At 30.7% G+C, this 14556-nt stretch overlaps 1 protein-coding gene across 2 annotated transcripts; it reads left to right on the forward strand.

Annotated features, from left to right (window-relative positions):
• The first annotated feature begins 933 nt into the window (after positions 1-933).
• Positions 934-13415, forward strand: LOC110038416 (biotin--protein ligase 2-like). 2 transcript variants are annotated; one of them, XM_020743261.1, is made up of 9 exons: positions 934-1573; positions 1646-1707; positions 1836-1984; positions 2115-2235; positions 2412-2567; positions 3252-3297; positions 12495-12561; positions 12793-12869; positions 13067-13415. In XM_020743261.1, the coding sequence occupies exons 1-9, from the start codon at positions 1149-1151 to the stop codon at positions 13107-13109; spliced, it is 1146 nt and encodes a 381-aa protein (XP_020598920.1). In that variant the 5' UTR covers positions 934-1148; the 3' UTR covers positions 13110-13415. The 2 variants fall into 2 exon arrangements, with proteins under 2 accessions (XP_020598920.1, XP_020598921.1); XM_020743262.1 differs by lacking the exons at positions 12495-12561; positions 12793-12869; positions 13067-13415 and adding an exon at positions 7376-7432.
• Positions 13416-14556: the final 1141 nt, after the last annotated feature.

Here is a 14556-nt window from a genome sequence, read left to right on the forward strand (position 1 = left end):
TACAAACATAGCACTCAATTCTTATGAATTTACATATCTAACATCTAAACACCAATTTTTTTATACACGACATCGTCCCTGTGGATGAAAATGTTTATTTCAATTTTTAAAAATTAAAATGATGGTATTTTTTTATGTGATAAATTTTTTTGGTAATATAAATATAAAAATTAAAGTATAGGTAGTAGATATGTAAATGTAAGAATTGGGTGGTATATATGTAAATGCCCAAAATGAAGATATACGGGACATAAAAACCACATAATTAATTCTTACATATCTACATATGGAGCACCTACATCTTTATATTTACCAATATAACACCCAAATCTCTAAATCATGTAAAAAACCTACTAATATTAAGTGATGAAGCCAGATTTTCAAATGTTTTTTGAGGTGTTATTTGAGTGGTATTGTGGCGGTTCTGTGATGTTATTCGATTGGTGTTATTTCAATGATATTATAGTGTTATTGCAGTGTTATTAGGATTTATCGCGGAACGCCATAATAACACCAAAAGAATACTACAATAACACCATAATAACACTATATGTTTTGATATGTGTTATTATGGTGTTATTATGATATTATTTTGACGTTATTGAGGTGTTTATGGAATTAGTATTACAAAATTATTTGATTTTTTTCATAACGTCATAATAATATCGCAATAACACATCAATAACGCTACAACAACACTAAGATAACATTAGTCAAATATAATCACAGAGTTGCAGTAATACCAATCAAATAACATCATAATAACACGGTCCAACTTGAAATAACTCTTAAACCATCACAATAACACTCAAAATAATATCAAGTCTTGCAAAATCATACATTAAAATATAGTTTTTTATTATTTTATTACATGCATATATATATATATATATATATATATATATTATATTTCAAATTTGACAATAGCTGGTGACGGCAATGTGCCCGTTTTACGTACATCTTTTGCGTGCGTATTACCCAAGTAACCTTCCAATAATTTAGTTATTGAGGTTATTAGGAGGTTAATAGGATATTAAGCTCACTGAGATCACAAAAACTTCTCAATAATCTAACAATATATTCCCCTAATTATTTATCTTGAAATTCGAGGATTTTCTGAATTTTTCTACGGCAATAGAGATTGAAGCATGCCGCTCGACATCCGCAACTTTCCGTCCCCTTCCGTCGCCACCATCACTGCAGCTGCAGCCGCCGTCTCTGCCGCAATATTTATCTTCCGCCGCCAACCACGTTTTTCTTTCACCTCTTCATCTTTAAGCAACTGTTCCATCATGGAAGACCGCCACCCTGTCACCATCCTCGTCCTCTTTGCAAAATCTCCTCATGAAGACCAAATTGCCCGATCAACACAGGCCAAGAGGGAGACCCTTAAGCTCTTCGACGAAGACGATGGTCAAGAAGAAATTAGGGTTCTTCTCCAGTCCGAAATAGACTCAATCGATCCTCCCACCTTCCGTGCCGAGCGCTACATGGACGCACTTGATACGAACAGCTTCGGACGTTTTCTAATTTGGTCCCCACGACTCCCTTCCACCCACGATGTTGTTTCTAAGTGAGGAACCCCTCGCTTCCATTTACCCTTTCCTTAATCACGTTGAATTTTAATTGATGGGTTATTTCCCAGGAATTTCTGTGACTTTCCAGTAGGCACAGCTTGTATTAGTGATGTCCAGTACAAAGGCAGAGGTTCAGATTGAACTTTTTTTAGCATTAGCTACTTTTTCTCTGAAAATTGTGGGGGAGGAAATGCCTAACCCCGGGCCACCATCTGATGCAATTTTTTCTGAGTTGTTCTTGTTTGTTTCTTGTTAAAGGACGGTCAAAGAATGTGTGGGAATCTCCAGCTGGCTGCCTTATGTTCTCTTTCACTTTACAGATGGAAGATGGGCGTAAAGTGCCTCTTCTGCAGTATATTGTCTCTCTAGCAGTAACTGAGGCGATTAAACAGTCCTGTCAAGCTAAAGTAGGCTCTACTTCTTTTTTTGTGATTGTTTATCTCTTTGGAATGATAGGAAGTTGCTTGATTTTGAATTACTCTTTGATAAAGCTTATAATGCCATCATCTAAAGCCAAAAGGTATCATTCATTTCCAGGGACTACCTCAAATTGATGTAAGAATAAAGTGGCCTAATGATCTTTATCTAAATGGCCTTAAAGTGGGTGGTATTCTTTGCTCCTCCACTTATTCATCGAATAAGTTCAAAGTTAGTGCTGGTAATGAGCCTTTTCTTAGCTGCCTGTGTGCTAATCGCTGTTAATTATTTGTAATATTAAAAGTTCAGAACTTTAACCATAGTACTTTTTCGTAAATGCCTAGTTGAATGTGATATGGCTGTCAAAATTGGTATTTTGGCTTGTGATAAAGATATTTATGATTTTAATTTCTGCAGGTGTTGGATTAAACTTGGATAATGATAAACCAACAACATCCTTAAATGCTACACTCCAAGAGATGACTGCTGTTTCCCATCAACTTGCCAGGGAGGATATACTTGCAGCTTTTTTCAATAATTTTGAAAAGCTTTTTGAAGCTTTCTTGCATCAAGGTTATGAACTAACAATTCTATTATTATGCCCTTTACATATCATTGATTTTGCAAGCATGGATCCAACCTTGAGATCTGTTTCTTGTTGATTTTGTGTCTTATATTTTATGTTATGGTGAATGAGTCCTACTCCAATAATTCCATAAGTATGATGGTTTTTGCTTGATACTATGATGAGATTTGAAGTCACACATAAAATAAAGAAAAGATGTTTCATATTTATTTTTCTAATCAAGTAGTCATTCCTGTTGCTCATAGACCTCATGCTTTTGTCATGTCTAAATCATTATTTTGAACTATTTAATGATACTTTGTGTGTTCAATGGTGAAGTTAAGTCAGGAATTTCTTATTATGATATGCAATTTTTGTTCTTGATTAAGAAATATCATGTCCTCACTTCTGAATTTTCTATTTTTTTTGTCTCTAATGTTTTGAAGTTAAATGACATGAACTAGCATGGGCTTTCGGTCTTTCTTTTATTTTCCAAATTGCTGCTATGCTAATTATGCCCTTGCTTGAAGCGTTGTTGGTTCTTGTTTTTGAGTATTCTCCTTGTGTTTTGATAGTTTAAAAAGTTGAAGCACTAGAAATGCAAAATCATATACTATATAAAGGCCAGCAATATGCCTTTGATTTTTAAGGAATGTAAAAAAAAGAATGTATAATTTGACTTAATTTTTCAGGCTTTCAAGTTCTTGAGGAGCTATACTATAGGACCTGGCTTCATAGGTACAATGGAATTTGATAAGTATCTAATGTAACATTTTCATTCCATGGGTGTATTTCTTCATAGTTGTTTCAGAATGAAATTTTGTATGTATTAAAATAACTGCTACATTCCAGAAACTGTTTACTTGAAACCTGATGCATCTTTTTGTTTGTTTTAAACGCAGTGTGTTAAAGTGTTTACCTGAATCTTGGTGTCCAGCTATGCATAGTGATTTTATAACCTGTTCTTCTTTTATTATTTTTTTTAATATTATTTTTGCTATTCACCATGCAAGTTCAAAGTGAAAGTAGTAAATTCAAACATTTAGGATGGTGATGGATTTAAATATGGCTAAAAGCAAGCCACTTGCAAATATACAACAACAACAACAAGCCTTTGTCCCAATAAGTGTGTCGGCTACATGAGTCCCTTTTTCTATTGTGTCCTATTAACTGTCATATTTTCATTTAATTCTAATAATTTAAGACCATTTTTTATACAACATGCTCAAGTCTTTTTAGGTCTACCTTTACCTTTCTTAATATAAGTCAAATTTAAAACAGCTACTCTCCTAACAGGGTCATTAGATGGTCAACGTTTAACGTGACCAAACCATCTAAGTCGACTCTCTCTCATCTTGTCGATCACTGGAGCCACTCCGACCCTTTATTGGATATATTTGTTCCGCATTTTTTTCTAAGTTTAAAGCCACTCATCCAACGGAGTATTCTCATCTCATTAGCACTTGATTTAATTTTATGCATCTCTTTTATAGGCTAATATTCTACATCATAAAGCATTGTAGGTATCACTACCATCTTATAAAATTTTCCTTCAAGGCTAAGCTGTAATTTTCTATCACATAATAAGCCCGATGCATTTCTTCACTTCAATCATCCAACTTGAACTGTACTAATAACATCCCAATGGATAACACCATCACTTTGAACAATAGGCTTGAGATATCTAAAATGTTCACTCCTTTTTAATGAATTGATCACAAATTATTATAACCCCGCCAATAGATCCACTATTACTAAATTATACTCTGTATTCTAATTTAGATCTACTCAAACGAAAGCCTTTAGATTCTAAATTGATCTCAATAAATTATTTTTTTTCCTTAAATCTCTTTGTAATCTTATCCACATGAAGGATATTATCAAGAAAAACCATACACAATATATCTCCTATAAATGTCAGTAAGAACATCGATAATTAAAGTAAAAAAATATGACCTTAATGGCGATCCTTGATATAATCCAATTAAAATAGAAAAATACTTGGTCAATTCTCATTGTGTTGGAACACAAGTAACAACTCCAGCATAAATATTTTTAATGACTTGAATATAAGCAATATCAACACATTTCTTTTCTAGAGCCCTCCAAAGTATTTTTCTTCGAACCTTATCATAAGCTTTTCCTAAATCAACAAAATCATTTGTAGATCCTCTTTACTTTCTCTGTACTTCTCCATCAAACCACTCAATAAATGTATAGCTTCCATAGTGAACTTGCCTGTCATGGATCTAAACTTATTTTGAGAAACTTTTGTATCACGTTGAAACCTATGTTCAATTATTTTCTCCCATATTTTTATTGTATGACATATTAACTTAATTTCTCTATGATTTGCACTGTTTTGCATCCTTTTTATTATTCTTAAAATATGAACCAATTGACTCTTTTTTTCACTCATCAGACATCTTTTAGTTTTTAAAATAATATTAAAAAATTTTGATGTTGAGAAATTGAAAAACTTCCTAAATATTTTCACACATCTATTGAAATACTATTAGGCCATACTGTTTTTCTACATTTCATTTTCTTTAAAGTCTTCTCAGCTTCCGTTTTACTAATAAGACAATGGAAAAAAAAATCTTAGTTATTATTTATGATTTTAAAATCATTGAAGTTGATCGTATTTTCATAATATTCACTGAAATGTTTATCAAAATACCTCATCAAATACTTTTTGTTTTTGATCCATAATAAATATAAGTTGAACTTTTTTTTTCTCTTTGTTTGGTAGTTTATAAATATATTTTTTATACTCTTTAATATCTAATCTATTATAAAGATCATTAAAAACAGAATTTTTATCATCATAAATTGTTCTCTTAGACTCCTTACGTGCTACATTATATTTTTTGTAATTTTTCAAGCTTTTACATCTAAATCAATTTTTATAACATAACTTCTTATTTTTTATCTTTTGTTGCATGTTATCCTTCCACCACTAAATATTTTTATTCATAAGAGTTTTTCTTTTTGATTCCCCAAACTCATCTTTTGTAATTTGCTTAATAGTACTTGTTACTTTATCCCACATAGTGTTAGCTTCTTTATAAACATCCCAAATCTTACGACCTAGAATTTTACTTACAAATATATTTTTATTTATCTTTTAAGTGCCCTCATTTAATCCTATGATAATATTTTATTATATTTTTTATCTTCTAATCTTTCATCTTAAATTCAAAACTAATAATCAATGTTAGATACTTAAAGTTTCACTTAAAATGACCTTACAATCTTTACAATTTTGACAATTCATTTTTTTCAAAAGAAAATAATTAACTTGTGTTTTATTAGATACATCCTTATAAGTGATAATATGATCATTTTTTTTTAAATAAAGTATTAACAATAATAAAGTCATAGGCTAAAACAAAATTCAATCTGACTCTACTTTCTTTATTTGGCCCACCAAAACTATAGTCATTATGAATGCTTCTAAAATTTTCTACCACTCTATTGATATGTCCATTTAAATCTCCTCCAATAAATTTTTTTTTCTTTGAGAGATGCTTTTTGTATTTATTCTTCTAGGTCATTTCAATAATTTTCTTTTGTACCTAATTGAGAAGCATAAAAAGCACTTACAACATTAAGAATCTTTAGCAGTAACAAACTTTAGAGCTATAATACTATCTTTAATTATATTAAATTTACAATATTATTTTTCAAACTTTTATCTATATCATTTTTAGTATGACTCTTACATATATACGAAAATTTAAAACTTAAGTTATCAATCTTCTTTGCTTTTTCTACAACCCCTTTATGGTGTGTTTGTTTCGACGTTACGAAATGTGTTCTGAACCGATTCAGAATACCACACAATTGAATCCCGCGTTCGAGTGTAATGTGATACAACCTGCAACACAAATTTTATTACATCACAACCACACCTGGTGGGCCGCATCCTATCTCTACATTTTTCTTTTTTCTGATCTACCCAGGCAATCATGTCCCCTAGCCGCGATATCCTCTTCATGAGAAAAAGGTCGTAGCATTCCGACCTCGTTCGATTTGCTCTTGCCAAAAGACTACATTTTTTGCACCTTGCTTGGCCGATCTCGTCTCCTCTATCTCTCAAGGTAAGATTTTGTGATTTACATACATGATCTTTCTCTTTCTCCATGGTCATCCTTTCTAGTTTGCTTGCCTCCATTTTCTTCTCCTAGACTACATGATTTCTTCCTTGTTCTTTGAATGCTCCAAAATTTGATCCTTCCATCACTTTTCAGAAGAGTGTATCTCTGTGTGTAAGAAAGAGAGTAATGGACAATGGTTGAAATTTGCTAATAGGAAAGCTTGATATAACCGATTAGGAATATAAGAAAATGGAAAACTTTTCTCAGCAGACATTGTAAAAAGCTCAATCTCGCCACTAATAACAGACAAAAGTATGCGGCATACTTGTCAAAACTCGACATATATGAATTGTAATCATTGGTTCCAACATAAAGGTCAAAGTTTTGGTCTTAGATATGTAAAAATATAGGAATTGTGTGATGCATGTGTAAATCAAAATTCAATCAACAGCTTTTCTCTGCTAGCATGCATCTCACGTTACTTTATTTAGACTGCATTTAACATTTCAAATTCTAGAGATCTGGATGAAAAAATTGATAACGGTAGTTCCTCTTTGGAAATCTTGAATGATGGCAGTGTTTTGCTTGCTTTATTTTGATCTGATTTGTTCAATGTTTTCATTATGACTTAATGTTGTGGCAATTACATATATACTACCCTATTGATATGTATTTACATGTCTAACACCTAATTATCTTTTGGCAACTATTTCTGGAAATTTGTAGCAATTCAAGCTTTGGAATACAAAGATGATTTTATAAATGCATGGCGCCACATTATACTAAAGGACAAACATTAAATTCTATAGAATTTCTATTATGTTATTTCTTTTTTGTTGTTTCTCCGGCATGGATCATCAAAAGAGTCTATTTTTGTTGCCATTTCATATTTGATGTACTTTTTGATGTAGAGAATATTATTGTGTATCTATATTAATTAGTATCATATTGATTATGTGTTTGTAATTTTCTATTCTTGAGCTCTACAACATATAATTGAAATCATAAATAATATGTTAGATACGATTGGAAATGGGCAACACAAGAGACTATACATCATCCATTATATGAGAAAAAGAAACAAAAATGATTTTGTTTGAAGGAGATTGAATTAGGAAATGACCAACAATACATTTCAACAAAGAATGTTAGTTGAACAATACAAAGAATTTCAAGAAAGAACCGGAAGATTATATAATAGGACTCAATTAAAGAACAAATGTGATAAGTTAAAAAATGACTGAAAAATATGGAAAGAGCTCAAAAGAGGATTGTCTGGTATTGGTTCGGATCCAATTAAAAACACTATAGATGCATCAAGAGATTGATGGAAGAAGTTAGAAGTGAAATAAATTTTAAAATGTTTTTATTTTATTTCTTCTTTAAGTAGAATTATTGGACATAATTTTTACTTTTGATTATGTAAATTATAGGTTGTGCTAAATTTCAGGAAATTTTAGTTTTGTGGAATCAATTCTTAGCTATAGGAGAAGCTTGACTTCATGTTTAGTGGCGCTGTAGTGACTGGTGAACATACTTGTACTCATTCTCAAGATATGCTAGATTGTAGAGAGAGCTCAAATGATCTCATTGAAGGATTATTGCACAACGTAGATGAATATAGTGAATCTAATCATGTTAAGGCTTCACATTCTTTAAGCTCAAGGGCTAGTAGTAAAAAAATTGACCCCGTGTATCGAAGAAATCAAATATTAGAATTAGTTTTGAGGTTAACACCACATAATCATCAGCATTTATTTCTTATGGAATAAAATTATTAGAACAAACAACTGAAATTTATGAAGTTATTACTTTATATTTGTTCTTAATAAAGCTACTTGAAGATCCTGTCAAGAGAGAGTTTTTCATATTCATGCCACATGAGAGGAGAATCCATTACTTGCACTTCTATAAAAATCACAATGACTTGTTCATATAAGTTATATGTGTTTAGAGTGGAATGCATTTGACTTACGATGGGTTTTTTTTGATAGAACAACTACTCATGATGTTAGTTCTTCTGAAGATATTTTTTGTTGAACTACTTTTGAAGTTAATACTCGTGATGTGTAATTTTAGTTGATACGGTGTTATTTTATTCTACTTGTGATATCTTGTGATGTTTATACTTGTGATATCTTTTGTTATGATGTTTATACCTGTGATATCTTGTGTTGCAATGCTAGTACCTGTGTTATCTTATATTATAATGTTTATACTTGTGATATCTTGTGTTATGATGTTAGTACTTGTAATATCTCATGAAGTGATCGATGTTTATATTTGTAATATCGTATGTTATGATGTTATACTTGTGATATCTTGTGAAGCTACACTAAATTTTTTGCGTACCATAAAAATTTGATACTGTACTATTTTATTCTAAAATGCATCTTGTATAATATCTGATGGGTTTATAATCTTTACGTGCTGTAAGTGTATCACGACTCTTATATCTTTCACTCTCTTTGTATTACATCGACATTTATAGGGGATAAGTGGATAACAAAATTATTTGAGAGTTATCCAATAAAACTCCATAATATATTTTTTATGAGTCAGTTTTCTTTATTGATCTTCTAAATGAACTGCACATGAGGCATGGTCTTCATGAATCTTCTAGAATAACTTCAAGGTATTAGCTATAAGATTTTACATTTTATCGCATAACGAGTCTATAAGAGTAGCTTATAAGATATTTCAACACTCATCTGAAAACATCAATATATATTTTTCAACTAGTTTGAATGTTTTAGTAAGTTTGTCTTCTTAAATTATCAAACGTGAAGATCCAATCTTACCTTTCGAATCATCCTTAAAGAAACATCATATGATTACTGATATATGTCACACTTAAAGGTATATTTTAATCTTTTTTTTCAACAATTTATAGAATTTTAAAATTTGAATAGGTTATTATGTGATATAAGATTGTATCGATGCTATTGCTGAGATTTATATTAATGCACGTGTCAAATGATGATAAAGTTGCATACATTGGACGTCGTGGTTCACCTACTTATATAATGACAACATGCAATTTTAATATGTTGTACTTTTGTAATGGTTGTATGGAGGGTAGTGCTCACGATAATTGAATCTTCAAGTTTGCTACACAATCTTATTTGCATAATTGTCCCATGTCGCTTTAAGTTTGGTTGACACTGATGTAAATTTTATATTAACTTTTGATAGGAAAACTAATAGTTAACATTCTAACAAGAAAATTTTATTTTGTGGATGTTGAATATCTATTACAACAATATTTTCAAGTCATTTTGCAACACTAAACATCACATTACAAACTTTAAAAGAGATCTAAATTGTGCGGGGATGAAAATAGAAATTTAGTAAGCATCACTCGTTATTATGAGATATAATTGAATGGGCTTTTGGAGTTTGGAAGAAAAAGTGAGTTATTTTGTGAGATATGCTTACATATTATTTCAAAAAGTAGTTTAAAATTGTTGTTGCAACAAGGATGCTACATAATTGCATAAGACACAATCATTCACATTGATGTTAAATTTAGAAGTGTAGATGAAATGAATCAGTACCTTCTGAAGTATATGGGTATCAATTGGGGTAATGATTGATATTGATGTTAATATTGTCAACTCTTGCATAAGCGATAGAGGTGTTGATGAGATGACTGAGTTACGAGAGAAAATCACTGATGTTTTATTTAATGGGTGATTCAATATTATATGCTTAATTTTATAAAAAAGTGTTATTTAATGTAACCAAAGCTTACAAATTATCAAAAAGTACTTGAATTATCAAAAAGTACAAATTATCAAATAGTCACACATAAATTATGATGTGAATGCTTTAGAGTTTTAATAATTTAATTATGAGTTTACCTTTTGCATTTATATAATTTCATTGAACATAGTTAAATATAAGAATTACAAATAACTATAAAATCTATAATTTCTATATAATATGGACAAAAGTATTTCAGACATTCATCCATAGATGACTGTAACAAAACACTTTCAAACAAAATTTTCAAAATAGAATTACTTACCCAATTTTCTACGACAATTTCTGAACTTAGATTTCATACAATCACAATTATCTCAAACACATTTAATTTCTCGAATGTATAAGATATTTATCTTCCTATGAATTATAATATCTACTAACTCCATTAATATATCTATGAGAGTTTGTATCCTAATATTAGTTTTATGGAATAACTTATGTTCACATCCGTTCATAATGTGAGAATCCTTGTTTATTTAACACTACACACAGGCTCCAGTGCAAGAACACTTGCACACTTTTTACTGTATTTAGGTAATACATCGTGTCGCTTCCAGGAGATACCCGAACATTTACAGAATTATTTAAAAGATTCATGTCATATATTTTTTATAAAGTTTTTTGTTGTTTGTCGACTACCTAACGTAACCCTTCATTTTTTGCATCTGGGACTTGGGACCCGACAATGACATTGTTAAGCCACTTTCAAATATAGTTGATATAAAGTTCAAACAAGAATGAATATCAGTAGAGGACTCAATGAGGTATCCCAAAATAGTTGGGATAAGATTAGTGATGATGATGGGATAATACTAAATGAGATTAAAGCAAATCATTTTTTATTGAAATTTGATACCATACTTCCCTGTTATTCTTTTCGCTCTATATTACATGCAATTTGTACAAACTATTTTTGAGAAGTAGGTGTGAAGTGACAAAGAAGCTTCCAATCATGGCAAGGTTATTTCAAGACTCGATATTAAGTTTGTTGTTTTTAATATTCACAGTTACATCAAGGCTCAACCTTGATCATGTTTTTTTTCATATTGGTCATAAAAATGCTTCACAAAGAAGTATACAAAGTGTACTTTGGTGTATTCTGTGTTTTGTTTGCAAATGGCATGCTTTTGACTGGTGACAACTCTTCATATGGAAGTGAAAGGTAGTTCCTTGAGAAAATTTTAAGATGAAAGGTCAAGGTTAAGTAGAACATAGATTGAATTCATGATATGCAATTTTAATGGATATAAAATTAATAAATGTTAGACAATATCATTGAAAGACTTGATTTTATTTAGATGTGATATTTTGTCTTTAGGATTTATTATAGGACATATTTGAAATATAAAAGTAGAACATGGATTGAATTCATGATATGCAATTTTAATGGATATAAAGTTAATAAATGTTAGACAATTTCATCGAAAGACTTGATTTTATTTAGATGCGATATTTTGTTTTTAGGATTTATTATAGGACATATTTGAAATATAAATAATGATTTAACTTCTAAAATTAAAAGTAAGTGGACAAAATGATGATACAATTCAGGAGTGATATTAAGTTTATGGATGCTTAAAGGTTAGTTTTATAAAAAGGCAATTTGGTGAGCTATGCTTCGTGGTTCTACTATTCAGTTCGTAAGTTACTAATTACTAAGGTCAATGTGGCATGAATAAGAATACGCATAAGTGAATAGAGCTTCTAATAACGATGGTTTCGTGTGTCTTCCCTACAAAGATGAAATAAATGAATATCATCCAACTTTTTTTTTAATTATTTTACCAAGGAAATCTGCAGCCATATTGAAATTCGTTCTCTGCACTTATATAGTATTTCAGAGCCGAAGAATCACCGTCTTGTGCCAAGCGGTTGTTTGTGATCACATTTTTTTGCTCGTTACAGTTTCATTGATAATCAAAGCAGTTTTTTTTTTTTTCATTTTTACAATTAATTTCAAGATTTGAAGTGTCCCAACAGAGAAGATTTCCAATAAAGCTGGCTTCCTCCCTCTTCTCCATGCCTTCAATGAAAGTCATATCAACAGATATTTTTCTTCTTGTGCAGTGATCAAAAAGTTGTCATAGAGGAAAAGCAGGAGGAACAAATAGTAAATGTAGTGGTGACTATAAAGGTGAGTTAGAAACAGACAAAAATTTTTATTTTTTCATACTATTTTTAAAAAAAAATTAGAAATAGACAGAATTGAATGCAGATTGTGCAAACTGATCAATAATTTATTCCGGAGAAATTTTTAATGAATAAACTCTAAGCACTTCATATAAAGTTTAGGGAATGAATTAGATGAGCATAATACTGATAAGTTTTGGAGGCTTGAAACTTTTTAATTTGTTTCATCTTGTAGGGTTTGACTTCTTCAGGATACTTATTGGCTATGGATGAGGAGCAGAGATATTTTGAGCTCCATCCTGATGGAAATAGGTAAATTTTATTCTATTTTTACTACTTATCCTCAACTCTTTCATATTTAAGGAGAAAAAAACTGATGTTTTGCTTAATTATTATCTTTGAGGGTTGGACATGTAAGATTTTTGTTCTTGAAATTAAAGTTTTGAATTTGGAAGATAGTTATGACTTTCATCTCTTATTCTTTAAATGCTTCACATTTGTTCTTGCAGCTTTGACTTCTTCAAGGGATTGGTTAGGAGGAAGTTGGACTGAGGTAAACCTTGAACAAAGTATGTTTTGACATTGAGAAACTATTCAAAAGATCCATAAATCGAGAAAATAAAATGCACATAGATGGATGAGGGAAGTTAGTTGGTGAAGAATGATAGCTATATTTTATGTTGGTGTTTAGAGGTCCGACAACATATATTTATATTTTGGGCTTCTGGTTTACATGGTTCTGTTGAGATTTCAGAGTTGGCATCACATTAAGGTTTTCTTTGTAATGTTTTTTCTCTAATGTATTAAAATTTTAATATATAGAAATTGGGGGTAAGTAGTATACTTAGTGGATATCAATTTTTTTATGGCTTCATAGTTATGTACACTGTATTTACAAAATGAGTACAGTTTTTTTTCTGAAGAAATGGTAATGAATTTATCTTTGCTCAAACAAAACAATAGCAACAAATAGGGGTGTCTGGCTCGACATTGGATCGAAATTTTTTAACCGGATCAAATTCGGATCCGATGTGGTGTGGATCAATTTGATTTTTGAGCCGGCTCGAATATGATTTTTGTCTTGTGAGCCATATCAGCCCGGCTCGAACCCGCCTTGGCCTACCCAGTAATAAAAAATGTATTTTTTTTGTGAAAAGAGAGGTTCCAAATCCTTGCCTCTCAAGAAAAAATCTCTTACCAACAGAGCAATGCATGATGCATTTAAAACTACAAGTTTAGCCGTTAAGTATGTAAATACATAAGAGTTTATTTCAATCCCGATTCGAACCAAGGACGGATTGAAATAAATTTCAATCTTTTAATTTCGCCCATAGCTTGGCTCGAATGGTTTTATCCGAGCTAAAATTCGATTCAATTTTTTAGCGATTTACGATCTTCGAGTCAATTTTGCAAACCTAGTAACCAATCAAGTTTCTAACTTTTGTTTATATTAGAGCATCTTTCTTGAGTAGTGAAATTTTTCTAGCTATATTAATCTTGAACTTGTTTGAGTTGCTTTTAACTCACAAACTTAAAGTTGACCCAAACAATGAGTCACACAAAGCTGAATCTCATCAAGTCGCCTAGGAGATAAAGCCTACTTAATTCCTAGAATTTGGACATTTGACTCACCAATGCGACTGATGAGGTGTACTCCTATAATCTATCCAAAGTTCCCGCTTAATGATTTATTATCAGCCAAACTAACTCACTACATAACTAGTCTTGCTATTTTCTTATGTGGCACTTGTACCACCTATCTTGGTCTTTACCTATAAATAAGAGGCCAAAGTTTGGCAATGGGCATGATAAATCATTACAATTATTGCCAAAAAATATCCTAATGAAATATCTTATATTCCCAATTTCTTGAATAAAAAATTTGGTTTGATTCAAACTTTCTCTAAAGGGTTAGTTGACTTCTAAACTTTGAACCACCAAAAGAATATTTAAACAAAACCTTGGGTTAAAATTACTACCATAATAAGGCATTAGCACC

This window comes from Phalaenopsis equestris, unplaced genomic scaffold, assembly GCF_001263595.1.
Source record: "Phalaenopsis equestris unplaced genomic scaffold, ASM126359v1 Scaffold232797, whole genome shotgun sequence".
Taxonomy (NCBI): Eukaryota; Viridiplantae; Streptophyta; class Magnoliopsida; order Asparagales; family Orchidaceae; genus Phalaenopsis; species Phalaenopsis equestris.

Bases quoted from the DNA above. Each gene is read 5' to 3' on its own strand.
- LOC110038416 (XM_020743261.1), top strand. From the start codon at position 1,149: ATGCCGCTCGACATCCGCAACTTTCCGTCCCCTTCCGTCGCCACCATC. The intron at 1,985-2,114 runs GTAGGCTCTACT...ATTCATTTCCAG, and splicing joins AACAGTCCTGTCAAGCTAAA to GGACTACCTCAAATTGATGT. The intron at 2,568-3,251 runs GTTATGAACTAA...TTAATTTTTCAG, and splicing joins TGAAGCTTTCTTGCATCAAG to GCTTTCAAGTTCTTGAGGAG.